Source organism: Lepus europaeus, chromosome 18 (genome assembly GCF_033115175.1).
Source record: "Lepus europaeus isolate LE1 chromosome 18, mLepTim1.pri, whole genome shotgun sequence".
NCBI classification, from domain to species: Eukaryota; Metazoa; Chordata; class Mammalia; order Lagomorpha; family Leporidae; genus Lepus; species Lepus europaeus.
Window position 1 is genome coordinate 47,462,764 of NC_084844.1, and position 14,759 is coordinate 47,477,522.

Below are 14,759 nucleotides of genomic sequence, written 5' to 3' on the forward strand. Positions count from 1 at the left end.
ATTCTGTAACAGCACCAGTGCTGAGGCTACTCCTTGTAACATCAGCATTCCATATCAGAGCATGGGTTCAAGTCCTGGCTACTCCACTACTGATCCAACTTCCTGATAATGTCCTACAAAGGCAGAAGATGATGGCTCAACTACTCAGGTCCTTGCCACCCATGCAGGACACCAAGATGGGCTTTCTGACTCCTGGTTTTGCCTTGGCCCAGACTTGTCTGTAGTGGACATTTGGGAAGTGAACAGCTGACGGAAGATCACTGTCTGTATTTCTCTCCCTCTGTCACTCTGATTTTCAAATAAATAAACAAAAATATTCTATATCTTGGTTGTGGTGGTAGTAAACAAACATTTGTCAAAACACCTCAAACTACCCATTGAAAATTGGAGAATTTTATTGTTACGCAAGTTTACCTCAGTAAGACTGATTCAAATTTATAAACTTATAAATGTGATTATCTTATTTCTTCAAATATTTATCAAATAATAGTTAACAATATAGTAACATCTTATAATTTCCTTCTTGTTTTATAACATAGTTTTGTCCATTTCAGGCGTGGAAAGCCAAGACACTGTGGCAAAAAAATGTCCAACATGAAGGATCTTTGTGAGAGACCCCAGTGAAGAGAAGGGGCCTTCAAAGAAGGATGTACTTTTCTCTGAATGGAGGAGAGAACTTTGACTTTGCTTATGGCCTTGTCTAAATACTGATGGAGATTGTGGATTCAAAAGGCTTCCATAGCCTAGGCAGCTCATGACAAGAGCCTTGGGTGATCACTTACGTCATATTTAAGAGTGTTAACTTAAATTAACAACAGGAGTCATTGTACACTTCCCATACTTCTATCCTCAATGAGTTGTATTATGAGAATAAACTGTAAAACTTGTTCTCAAACAGCTTTGTGTGTGTGTGTGTCTGTGTGTGTGCAAATTGTTGACATATTTACTTACTATAGAGTTGGTCTTCTGTGTATAAAGTTAACTGAAAATAAATCTGAATGGAGAATGGGACTGGGAATGGGAGAGAAAGGAGGAGGCGGGGTGGGAGGGCGATTATGGTGGGAAGAATAATGATTTTCCTAAAGCTGTACTTACGAAATTTTACTCCTTAAATAAAATATTTCTTTGGGGGAAAAAAACAACATAGTTTTGTCACAACAGCAACAGTCTCCTTCCACTAAATATCACAAAGTATTCCTATGTCATTCAAAATTCATCTAATTGCACATTATTTTAGAAAGGACATTTCAGATTAAGGGATGTGTACTCAATATTTATTTATTTATAAGATAGCTACTACAAAGGTAAATTTTAAAGCAATTTAAAGTTCTGACAGAGTTGGGGCCAGTGCTGTGGCATAGTGAGAAAAGCTGCCACCTGCAGTGCCAGCATCCCATTTGGCCTTTGTTTGAGTCCCAGCTGCTCCACTTCCGGTCCAGCTCTCTGATATGGCTGGGAAAACAGTGGAAGATGGTCCAAGTCCTTGGGCCCCTGTACCCGCTTGGGAGACCTAGAAGAAGCTCCAGGCTCTTGGCTTTGGAATGGCACAGCTCCAGCCATTGTGGCCATTTGGGGAGTGAACCAGCGGATGGAATACCTCTCTCTCTCTGCCTCTCTGTAACTCTGTCTTTCAAATAAAATAAGTAAATCTAAAAAAAAATTTCTAACCGAGTTTAAGAAACTCAAACCACACCACACATTAGATTAAAAGTACATATAATTGGCCATTTTGCAGGTCAAAACTGTTGAAGATGAGCAATCTTATGATTCAACCTAATATATTAAATCACATAATTAAAATATTATATTTTAAAGTATACAAATATGATTATATTATTTAGAGATGGCAACCATCAACAAATAATTTGTTTTCATTGTCTGTGGGATCATCAACAGATAACAGCACATATTTTTGTTTAGTCAATTCTTTTTCCCTTGAAAGTACAAAGAAATTATTGTTCTACCTAAACTACTTTAAACAAACCCAGGTAGCTGTCAGCGCTGGGGCATAACAGGTAAAGCCGCCACCTGCAGTGCTGGCTTTACAATATAGGTGGCTCCATCCAGCTCCCCGCTAATGGGCCTGGAAAAGTAGTGGAAGATGGCCCAAGTACTTGGGGCCCTGCACCCATGTGGGAGACCTGGGGGAGGTTCCCGGCTCCTGACTTTGGACTGACACAGCTCTGGCAGTTGAGACCATTTGGGGAGTGAACCAGTGGATAGAAGATCTCTCTTTCTCCCTTTCTCTCTCTCTGTAACTCTGCCTTTCAAATAAATAAATCTTTAAAACAAAAACCAAATTCAGATAAATTTATCGAAAGCATCATCATTTTCATTTGGTGGTTTAAAAATGTTTGGAAGGAAAATAATCTCTCTTAGGGAAGACAGTGTATAGAAGGAGAGATCCTGAGCCACGAATTAAAAGCTTGGTTTTTCTTTTTTTGTTTGTTTGTTTGTTTTTGTTTTGACAGGCAGAGTGGACAGTGAGAGAGAGAGAGAGAAAGGTCTTCCCTTTGCCGTTGGTTCACCCTCCAATGGCCGCCACGGTAGGCGTGCTGCGGCCGGCGCACCACGCTGATCCGATGGCAGGAGCCAGGTGCTTATCCTGGTCTCCCATGGGGTGCAGGGCCCAAGGACTTGGGCCATCCTCCACTGCACTCCCTGGCCACAGCAGAGAGCTGGCCTGGAAGAGGGGCAACCGGGACAGAATCCGTCGCCCCCACTGGGACTAGAGCCCGGTGTGCCGGCGCCGCAGGCGGAGGATTAGCATATTGAGCCGTGGCGCTGGCAAAAGCTTCTAATATATCAGGAACAAGAAAAATTAGAAGCAGTTAGGGCTCACACAGTAACAGCAGAAAATGGGTTGGGGCCAGCTCTGTGGCAAAGGGGGTTAAAGCCACGTCCTGCAGCAACAGTTCGAGTCCCGGCTGCTCTACTTCTGATCCAACTCTCTGGTATGGCTTGGGAAAGCAGTGGAAGATGGCCTAAGTCCTTGGGCCCATGCATTGGAATGGGAGACCCAGGGGCTCCGGCAGTTGTGGCCATTTGGGGAGTGAACCAGAGATGGACCACCTCTTTCTCTCTCTGTCTCGACCTCTCCCTGTAACTCTCTTTCAAATAAATAAAAATAAATCTTGGCCGGCGCCGCGGCTCACTAGGCAAATCCTCCGCCTTGTGGCGCCGGCACACCAGGTTCTAGTCCCGGTTGGGGCACTGGATTCTGTCCCGGTTGCCCCTCTTCCAGGCCAGCTCTCTGCTGTGGCCAGGGAGTGCAGTGGAGGATGGCCCAAGTGCTTGGGCCCTGCACCCCATGGGAGACCAGGAGAAGCACCTGGCTCCTGGCTTCGGATCAGCGCGGTGCGGCGGCCATTGGAGGGTGAACCAACGGCAAAAGGAAGACCTTTCTCTCTGTCTCTCTCTCTCTCTCACTGTCCACTCTGCCTGTCAAAAAAAAAAAAAAAAACTTAAAAAAATAGGTTAATACTTTTCCTTTAAAACTAGCATTCTTGAACTATTTAAATCAAAGCTACCAGAAGAAAGAAATGATCAAAACAGAGGATAAAAAGATACTAGAGGTTCTTCAGGAAATGAAGGAAATCAAGTATTTAGATAAATAAGACCATTCATGGTTAAGCATGTTATTGATACTCAATATAAAATAGGGAGTTCATATTTCTTGTAGCTTTCCTTTAAGTTGAATAGTGAATTGTGAATCTTTCAAGATTTCTTTCTTTTTAAAAAATATTAATATATTATTTATTTATTTTAAAAATATTTATTTATTTATTTATTTATTTGAAAGGCAGAGTTACAGAGAGGCAGAGGAAGAGGCAGAGGGAGAGAGGTCTTCCATTCGATGGTTCACTCTCCAGATGGCTGCAACAGCCAGAGCTACACCGATCCAAAGCCAGGAACCATGAACTTCTTCCAGGTCTCCCACATGCATACATGGACCCAAGGGCTTGGGCCATCTTCCACTGCTTTCCCAGACCATAGCAAAGAGCTGGATTGGAAGTGGAGCAGCCAGAACTCGAATGGGTGCCCATATGGGATGCTGGCACTGCAGGCAGCAGCTTTATCCACTAATGCCACAGCGCCGGCCCCTATTTATTTTTGAAAAGTAGTTACAGAAAGAGACACAGAAAGATCTACCATCTGCTGGTTCACTCTGTAAAAGGCTGCAATGGTGAGGGTTGAGCCAGACCATAGCCAGGAGTCAGGATCCTTCTCTAGTCTCCCACGTGGATACAGGGACTCAAACACTTGGGCCATATTCTGCTGCTTTCCCAGGCCATAGCAGTGAGCTAGATGGGAAGTGGGTAGCCAGGACTCAAACAGAAACCCAAATGGGATGCCAGCGCTGAAGGCAGTAGCTTTACCCACTATACTACAGTGCTGGCCCCTAAGATTTCACCTCATCAATTTACTTACTGTTTTCTGCACCAGTTTGTTTGTATAGAAAAAGCAGATGTCACTGGATGTGTTAAAATTCTGGTTTAGCTTCTATTTTAAAAGTGCCTACCCACTATATCCTAGCTGCTCTCATAGGCACTGTGTGGCAACTAATCTTTGATGCACATGGGAAAAAAAAAAAGAACAAAAGATCTCGTTACTCTAGAGAATTTGAACCCATTATACTATTTTAATGTTAACTTAGCAGTCTACTCATGACAGCATTCAGGAATTCCTCTGAGGTGATTGGTTTCAAGAAAAAATTATTTTGAAATAATTTCAAATGCACAGAAGAGTTGCAGGGTTAGTGTATTAGTATAAACCAGTATACTTGTCACTCAGATTCACCAATTACATTTTCTACCATTTACTTGACCTGTGTATGTGGGTATGTGTTTCTTTTCTTTTCTTTTTCTTTTTTTTTTTTTTTTAATTTGACTGGTAGAGTTATAGACAGTGAGAAAGAGAGAGATAGAGAGAAAGGTCTTCCTTCTGTTGGTTCACTCCCCAAATTGCTGCCATGGCCGGTGCTGCACCGATCCAAAGCATATGGGTGCAGGGGCCCAACCACTTGGGCCATCCTCCCCTGCCTTCCTGGGCCACAGCAGCAAGCTGGACTGGAAGAGGAGCAACTGGGACTAGAACTGGCACCCATATGGGATGCCAGCGCCGCAGGCAGAGGATTAACCAAGTGAGCCACGGCGCTAGCCCCGGGTGTGTTTCTTTTCTTTCTTTCTTTTTTAATGATTTATTTTATTTATTTGAAAGGCGGGTCTACAGAGAGAAGAGACAGAAAGAGAGATTTTCCATCTGGTTCATTACCCAGGGCCAGGTGAGATGGAAGCCATGAGTCAGGGGCTTCTTCCTAGTCTCCCTAATACGTGCAGGGTCCCAAGTACTTGGATTGGAAGTGGAGCAGCCTATGTGAGATGCCAGTGTCAGGCAGCAGCTTTACCAGCTATTCCACAGTGCTGGGCCCATGTGTATGTTTCTAAAGCATTTGAGGGTTAGTTGTAGACATCGTCATAACCCTTTAATCCTAATATTTTGGTATATACATCTTAAAATGAGGAGTATTCTCTGTTACTCACAGAACAATTATCAAATTGAAAAAATTTAACATTTATAAAAAATTGCTATCTGGAATACAGATGTTCAAATTTCACCAATTATCCCAATTTTTCTCCCCTGATGCAAGATTCCATCTAGGATCATGCATTTCATTTACTTGTCATGTCTCTTTAGCCTCCTTCAATCTGAAATAGCTCCTTGGTCTTTTTTTAGCACTTTCGTGACCTCAATATTTGTGAAGAATTGTTTTACAAAATCCCTCAGTTCGGTGTGTCTGAAGTTTCCACATCGTTAAGATCCAGGTTATGCATTGTTGGCATGAATAGCACAGAGGGGTTACTGTGTCCTAGGTGCATCAGGAGATGGTCACCTGGCAGTTTTTTCTGTAATTATACTGATAAGTAATCTGTGGGGAAATACTGGAAACTATGGAAATACCCAATTCTTCAAATTTCCCTTTGTTGATTCTTCCACAAAGCAATCATTACTGTGATGATTGCAGAATGGTGATGTTCCTGAGTTTAATTTTTCTGCATTTACTCACTGGCATTCCATTGTAAGGAAGATCTTATACACTACCTTCCTTCTGTATTTCATTTACTTATTTACTCAATGGATTACAAACCATGGCTATCCTTATTCATTTTGAAATTCATGTTGTCCCAGATGTGGCTTGAGCTGTCTCCTTGTCCTTTGGACATATCATGGTCAAACACTTCTTTAATGCCAGGCACGACAAAACATTCCAGGCTCCTTCTGCACCTACCCTGTCCGAGCACCACAAGCAACCATTTCTCAAGGAACTCTGGTTCTTTTCAGTAGAGAATGGTTATTTGGAAACTTTGGCACAACAGATTAAGCCACTGCTTCTAAAGCCCACATCCCACAAGGGCACTGGTTCCAGTCCCAGCTGCTTCACTTCGAGTCTCACTCCCTGCTAATGCACTGGGGAAAGCAGCGGATAATGATCCAAGTAACGGGGCCACTGCTACCTCTATGGGAGACCCAGATGGGCTTCGGCCTGGCCCAGCCTCAGTTGTTGTGATCATTTGGGGAGTGAACCAGTAGATGGTTCTTTCTTTCTCTGTCACTAGGCCTTTCAAATAAATAAATAAACCTTAACCTATGTTCCTTATTTTAATTATTCAAAAGCATTTTTCATAAATAAGTAACACTACATTTTTTAAAAGATTTATTTATTTATTTGAAAGAGTTACAGAAAGGCAGGGGCAAGGACAGAGAGAGAGAGAAAGAGAGAGAGAGAGAGAGAGAGAGAGAGAGAGAGAGAGAGAGAGAGGGACAGGTCTTCCATCCACTGGTTTACTCCCCAAATGGCTGCAATGGTGGAGCTGGGCCAATCTGAAGCCAGGAGCCCTTCCAGGTCTCTCACATGGGTGCAGAGGTCCAAGGACCATCCTCTACTGGTTTCCAAGGCCATAGCAGAGAGCTAGATCGGAAGTAGAGCAGCTGGGATTTGAACCAGCACCCATATGGGATGCCAGCACTGCACCACAGTGCCGACCCTGAAACCCTCCGTTATTAGAAGCTTCTCCAAGACAATGGAACCAAGCCTTCTTATTCCTTTTTAAACTGCCTAACGCACTCAAAATACAAGCCTATTTATTTTATTCTCCTCTTTGACCATCTAAAGCACAACCAACCAGTCACTACTTCCTCTAGAAAGAACTGCCAATCCTCTAGAAAGAACGGCGCCAATCAATGAGGCTTTAGCATAGCACACCTCAAAATGAATGAAACTCAGCTTGATACCTAAGTTAATAGGATTAAAAAGCACACAAAGTAAATAATTTTTAAAAATGTAAACTGGCCCACCATCTTTCAGGTTGTTTATCCTTTTCTTTCTTACTATGAAGGAAAAATCCAAATAGCAGCATCTGCCCCATGAGGAGCTCACAACTAGGAAATGCTCCTGGACACTTTAATTGCAAAAATGCCATACTACCTGGAGAACCAGCTGGCATACCATCTGTCCCTCAATAATTTTCCACCTTTCATATCTGTGTGGAGGAATTGTATCAATATTCAAAAACCACTTAACTGACTTGTAACCCCATTTTGAGTCTCCAAGATGAAAGCAGAGGTCAATGACCATCCAGAGGCCAGTACTGTGGCGTAGTGGGTTAAAGCTGTCACCTATGGCACCAGCATCCCACATGGGTGCTGATTCATGTCCCAGCTGCTCCATTTCTCATCCAGCCTCTGCTAATGGGCCTGGGAACAGCACTGGAAGATGGCCCAATTGTTTGGACCCCTGCCAGCCACATGGGAGACCCGATGATGTTCCTGGCTCCTGGCTTCAGCTTGGCCCAATCTGGCCGTTACAGCCAACTGGGGGTGAATCAGTGGATGGAAGATCTCTCTGTGTCTTTCCCTCTCTCTCTGTAATTCTTTCAAATAAATAAATAAATAAATCTTAAAAAAAAAAAAAAAAAGATGGCTATCCATGATAGTCTCCAGATAGCAATTCAGTAAGCAATAAGAAGTAACGCATTCTCTAATAATGAAAAGAAGAAATTTTAACATGTAACAATGAGTTAATTAATTATGAGCTGTAATCAAGCAAACAGCTTGATAACAATTGTTATGGTGGGTGTTGTGGCTAACCTGCTATTTGGGATGTCCACAGCCTCGGTCAAATCCCAGCTACTCAACTTCTAATCCAGCTTCGTGCAAATGCACATACTGGAGGCAGCAGATGATGGCTCATGTGCTTGGATTCCTGCCAACCACCTGAGAAACCCAGATGGAGTTCTAGGCTCCTGGTTTCAGCCTGGCACAGTCCTATTGCAAGCATTTGGGGAATGAATCAGCAAGCGGAAGAACTCTTTCTCTCTCTTATGTGGGTGCCAGTTTGAGTCCTAGCTGCTCCACTTCTGATCCAGTCCCTGCTAATGCATCTGGGAAAACAGTGGAAGATGGCCCAAGTTCTTGGGTGCTTGCCAACCATGTGGGAGACCTAGATGAAGCTTCTTGGTAATGGCTCTGAACTGGCCCAGCCTGGCTGTTGTGGATATTTGGACAACCATTGGATGGAAGATATCTCCCCCTGCCTCTGCAACTTTGCCTTTCAAATAAACCTTTTTTTTTTTTCTTTTAAGATTTAATTATTTATTTGAAAGGCAGAGTTACAGAGACAAAAGGATAGGCAGAGAGAGAAATTCCATCTGCTGCCTTCCCAAGGTGCATTAGAAGGAAGCTTGATCAGAAGTGGAGTAACTGGTACTTGAACCAGGCACTACAATATTGAAAGCACATTCCAAGCAGCAACTAAACCTGCTGTACCACAACACCCACAACAGATAAAGCTTAAAAAAAGGAAATGGAGGGCGCTTTACCTTAAAAATATATACATAGTACGTGTAACATTTCCTTTCAATGTAGTGGACAACTAAATCTACTGGATTCCTCCATCAGTTAAGAGCTAAAAGGATCTTATTATCTATTAATTGTAACAAATGTTTATTTATTTAATTCTATAACCACCCCATCAGATAGTTACTATTATCTCATTTTTACCCATGAGAAAACAAAATTTCAAATGTAGGTCAGAGAATCACATTAAAAAGGCTTAGATTGTTAAATTTGTCATCTATATCCAAATGTATGGATGATACCCAAAGCTACCAACTGGGAGAGGGTAGGGAACAGAAAGGAAAAGGCAAAAAGAGAGAATGAGTGAAACCACAATCAGGTTAGTGCTTTGTAAAGCACAGATCTTTGATTTCTGAAAAAACATAAAGGTATTGCCTTAAAGGGCACCAGCTGTGGGTCTAATAATCAATGACAACCATGGAATTCAGACCATGAGGAGTCTGACACAGGAAGTTTGGTCATGTATCCAGAAGGTTAGATGGGGGAAATCCCTTAAAAAAGAAAACCTTATTAACTGTACCCACGTACAGTGGTACCCCTGTACCCATGTGGGAGCCCTGGAAGAAGCTCCTGGCTCCTGGCTTTGGATTGGCACAACTCCAGCTGTTGTGGACATTTAGAAAGTCAATTAGCAGATGGAAGACCTTTCTATCTCTCCCTCTCTTTGTCTGTAACTGTCTCTCTCAAATAAATAAATAAATCTTAAAAAAAAAACAAAAACAAAAACAAGTGTGTGTGAGGATACTAACTGATAATATGTACAAAGGAAGGGCTGGTTCTGTGGCATAGCAAGTAAAGTCACTGTCTACAGTGCCGGCATCCGATATGGAGTGCCGGTTTCAGTCCCAGCTGCTTCACTTCCAATCCAGCTCTCTGCTATGGCCTGGGAAAGCAGTAGAAGATGGCTCAAGTCCTTGGGTCCCTACATCCATGTGGGAGATCCAGAAGAAGCTCCTGGCTCCCAGCTTCAGACTGGTGCAGCTCCAGCTGTTACAGCCATCTGGGGAGTGAACCAGTGGATGGAAGACTTCTCTCTCTTTCTCAGCCTCTGCCTCTCAAATAAATAAATAAATCTTAAAAAAAAAATACATACAAAGGAAAGCAGTAATAGCTGGATGTGCAAATGAAAATAATATTTATGAGCAATACTCCTTCACAAAATACTGTTCTACTTACTTTTCAATAGAATCACTTCATTTCTTCTTCCCTTTTTTCTTTATCTTCCCTCTCTACCTGAGTTCTGACAGACAGCTAAGTCTTGTTTTTGTTTTATTTTTATTTATTTATTTATTTGGGAGGGAGAGAGATACTGTTCTTATCCACTTGTTCACTCCCCAAATGCCCACAATGGCCCTAACTGGGCCAAGCTGAAGCTAAGAGCCAAGAAAAAAACTGGGAGCCCACTTGGGTGGCAAAAATCCAACTGCTTGAGCTGCCGCCTGCTGCTTCCCAGGGTGCACATTAGCAGGGAGCTGGAGTCAGGAGCCGCCCTGGAGCTGGGTATCAAATCCAGATAGTCCTGCTAGGCTAAATATCCCACGCTCTTTCTTCTTTGAAATGTTCCAATGTCTGATAAAATCAACATAGAGCAAAAACTGTTTGTTTTTTTTGACAGGCAGAGTGGACAGAGAGAGTGAGAGAGAGAGAAAGAGAGAGAGAGAGAGAGAAGGGTCTTCCTTTTCCATTGGTTCACCCTCCAATGGCCGTTCCAGCGGTGCGCTGCAGCCGGCGCATCTCGCCGATCCGAAGCCAGGAGCCAGGTGCTCCTCCTGGTCTCCCATGCAGGTGCAGGGCCCAAGGACTTGGGCCATCCTCCAATGCACTCCCAGGCCACAGCAGAGAGCTGGACAGGAAGAGGAGCAACCAGGACAGAATCTGGCATCCCGACCGGGACTAGAACCCGGGGTACTGGAGCCGCAGGCGGAGGATTAGCTTAGTGAGCCACGGCGCCGGCCAAGCTGCTTTCCATAAACACTTGAATAAATTTACATTAACAAATCAGGATATTTGTTGATTTTGGAACTGGCTTTTTATTAAAATAAACAGCTTTAAATAATTGTAAATCCAAAAGAAAAGGAAAAAAGTCTTATCCATCCAGCAATTCTATTTCTGTGTACATATATCCAAAAGAACTGAAAGAAAGATGTTGAAGAGGTATTTATACACCTATGTCCAAACAGCACTATTCACAAAACCAAAGGGGAGAAGCAACCCAAGTGTCCAACAATGGAGGAACAGATAAGTAAAATGTGGAAAATTATTATTGTTATATGGCTTTTTTTTTTTTTTGGACAGGCAGAGTGGACAGTAGAGGGAGACAGAGAGAAAGGTCTTCCTTTTGCCGTTGGTTCACCCTCCAATGGCCGCCACGGTAGGCGTGCTGCGGCCGGCGCACCACGCTGATCCGATGGCAGGAGCCAGGTGCTTCTCCTGGTCTCCCATGGGGTGCAGGGCCCAAGCACTTGGGCCATCCTCCACTGCACTCCCTGGCCACAGCAGAGAGCTGGCCTGGAAGAGGGGCAACCGGGACAGGATTGGTGCCCTGACCGGGACTAGAACCCGGTGTGCCGGCGCCGATTAGCCTGTTAAGCCACGGCGCCAGCCTTTTTTTTTTTTTTTTGGACAGGCAGAGTGGATAGTGAGAGAGAGAGACAGAGAGAAAGGTCTTCCTTTTTGCCGTTGGTTCACCCTCCAATGGCCGCTGCGGCCAGCACATCGCGCTGATCCGAAGCCAGGAGCCAGGTGCTTCTCCTGGTCTCCCATTGGGTGCAGGGCCCAAGGACTTGGGCCATCCTCCACTGCACTCCTGGGGCCACAGCAGAGAGCTGGCCTGGAAGAGGGGCAACCGGGATAGAATCGGTGCCCCAACCGGGACTAGAACCCGGTGTGCTGGCGCCACAAGGCGGAGGATTAGCCTGTTAAGCCACAGCGCCGGCCTGTTATATGGCTTTAAAAAGGAAGAGAATTGTGGTATATACTACACTGATGAATCTTGAAGACCTTATGCTAAGTGAAAACAAGCCAGTCACAAAAGGACAGACTGTATGCTTCATATATAGGGACCTGAAGTAGTCAATTCAGAGACAGAAAGAATGGTGGTTGCCAGGGAGGGACTGGGGGAAGGAGGGGATGGCACACTGTTTAATGGGCGTGGAGTTATTGTTTTGTAAGATGAACAGAATTCTGAAGGTTGGTTGTACAACAACACAAATATACTTAGCACTACTGATCTATACATTCAGAACATTAAGATGGCAATTCTTATGTTTTGTTTATTTTCCACAATAAAAAACAGAACTTCCTTATATCCCAAAGTGAAAACCTAGGTTGAAAGCTCTTTTAGTTTTGAACTACCACCTTATCCATCATTTCAACAACACGTGGCAGCGTGAGAGAAGTCAAGCGATACAAATAGCTCTTTTCGAATACCTTATGCTGTTTAATGACAGGTGTGTTGTCCAAAATAATTAGCTTTTAAAAAGGAACAGCCTTAACCCTCCTCTAGAGCTGGGTAGTAACCGTAGTTTCCCTTCATTAAGCTCTTGACGGCTCAATGTCCTCACATCTGTCACTGTTTGAGAGACTGAGTCCAAGAACATAAACGGCTTCAAGGACCAGGCAACACATTATTCTGGTTCATGGGACAGATCTGAACCCATCTGTTTCTTAATCAAAAGCCATATTTGAATCAGTTTTGTTCCATCACAGGACCATACTAACGGGAGCAATACAGTCAGATGGTATTTTCCTTTTCCCTTTCTATGTAGCACAGATGATTACAGGAAACCCAAACCCATTAAAGGCACAAGAGCACCCTCAGAAACAGCATCTCTGCAGACTGTAGTATAAACTACCTTTTCAATCTTTACATGTTTATTTTTCACACATTCTGATTACTTTCCCCCTGAGTGACAGATTTCTTCAAGAATTACACCAGGGGGTCGGGTAGGTAAGTATTCCTATTTGTAAGAAGCAACTTACCTCAATCTTTTTTTAAGTTGTAAACTGTCATGGATGATCCTTTTAACAAACTCTAATTCGCCTCCTTCTGCCATGATCTCTGTGACACCTCCCGTATTCACAGAGCTGGGTGGAGGCCGCCGAGGATTCCGAGAGTTCACTCCCTGAATACAACAAGACAATCTGGTGAAAAATTTTTACACCTTAAGAATCAAGCCTTTGAATGTAATCTAGCTCTACATTAGAATGCTTTAGAGGCCGGCGCCGTGGCTCAACAGGCTAATCCTCCGCCTTGCGGCGCCGGCACACCGGGTTCTAGTCCCGGTCGGGGCACCGATCCTGTCCCGGTTGCCCCTCTTCCAGGCCAGCTCTCTGCTGTGGCCAGGGAGTGCAGTGGAGGATGGCCCAAGTGCTTGGGCTCTGCACCCCATGGGAGACCAGGAGAAGCCCCTGGCTCCTGCCATCGGAACAGCACGGTGCGCCGGCCGCAGCGCGCCAGCCGCGGCAGCCATTGGAGGGTGAACCAACGGCAAAAGGAAGACCTTTCTCTCTGTCTCTCTCTCTCACTGTCCACTCTGCCTGTCAAAAATAAAAAAAAAAATAAAAAAATTAAAAAAAAAAAAGAATGCTTTAGAATTATTTAATTTTACTTTCCAAATATTATACTAGATTTAGGTCTAAATATCATAATAGTCACTACATTTTTTATTTTTATTTATTTACTTATTTTAAAAGATTTATTTATTTATTGAAAGGCAGAGTTACAGAGAGCAGGAGGCAGAGAGGTCTTCCATCCGCTGGTTAACTCCCCAGATGGCTGAAACAGCCAGAGCTGCGTTGATCTGAAGCCAGGAGCCAGGAGCTTCCTCCGGGTCTCCCACATGGGTGCAGGGGCCCAAGCACTTGAGCCATCCTCTGCTGCTTTCCCAGGCCATAGCAGAGAGCTGGATAGGAAGAGGAGCAGCCAGGATGTGAACCGGCACCCATATGGGATGCCAGCACTGCAGATGGGAGCTTTAACCTGCTGCACCACAGCGCCCGCCCGAGTCTCGCTCTTGCATTCACTGCACGCCCCTCACGTATGCATTTGCTTTGTGGACTTGCCACCCTCCCATATAGGTGCCAGTTCGAGTCCCGGCTGCTTCACTTCTGATCCAGCTTTCTGCTATGGCCTGGAAAAGCAGTGGAAGATGGCCCAAGTGCTTGTGCCTCTGTGCCCATGTGGAAGACCAAGAAGAAACTCCTGGATCCTGGCTTTGGATCTGTCCAGCTCTGGCCATTACAGACACCTGGGAAGTGAACCAACAGATGGAAGACCTCTCTCTCTACCTCTACCTCTGCCTCTCTATAACTCTGCCTTTCAAATAAATAAATAAATCTTTTTTAAAAAAATATTTAAAGTTAATAATAAAAACAAAAAATAACCCAATTTAAAAATGGGCAGAGACTCTGAACAGCATTTTTCCAAAGAAGAAATGGCCAATAAGCACATGGCAAGAAGCTCAACATCAGTCAACAGGAAAAACTAACCAAAACCACAATGAGATAAACACTATCTCACAACTACCAGCATGATTATAACCAAAAAGACACGTAAGAATTATTGATGAGGATATGGAAAAGTGGAACTCTCAAATGCCACTGCTGATAGGAATTAAAATGGTAATAGTAACTTTGGAAACCAGTCCCAGCTCCCCAAACAACTAAACACAGAGTTAGCATATGATCTATCAGTTATATTACAGGGTGTATACCTACAAGAAATGAAAATCTACATCCACAGAAATAGTTGTCCATGAATGCTTATGACAGCATTATTCATATGAATCATAAAGTGGAAACAAAGCAACCCAAATAGGAGTAGGCCCTTGGCCTAATGGTAA

General features: G+C 43.8%; 1 protein-coding gene across 3 annotated transcripts in view; it reads right to left on the reverse strand.

Annotated features, from left to right (window-relative positions):
- Positions 1-14,759, reverse strand: part of METTL16 (methyltransferase 16, RNA N6-adenosine) — an 89,459-nt gene that overhangs the window by 29,232 nt on the left and 45,468 nt on the right. For all 3 annotated transcript variants that reach the window (XM_062215747.1, XM_062215745.1, XM_062215746.1), the window contains exon 6: positions 12,898-13,040. In XM_062215747.1, coding sequence (XP_062071731.1) covers positions 12,898-13,040 — 143 coding nt within the window. The remainder of the gene's footprint in view (positions 1-12,897; positions 13,041-14,759) is intronic.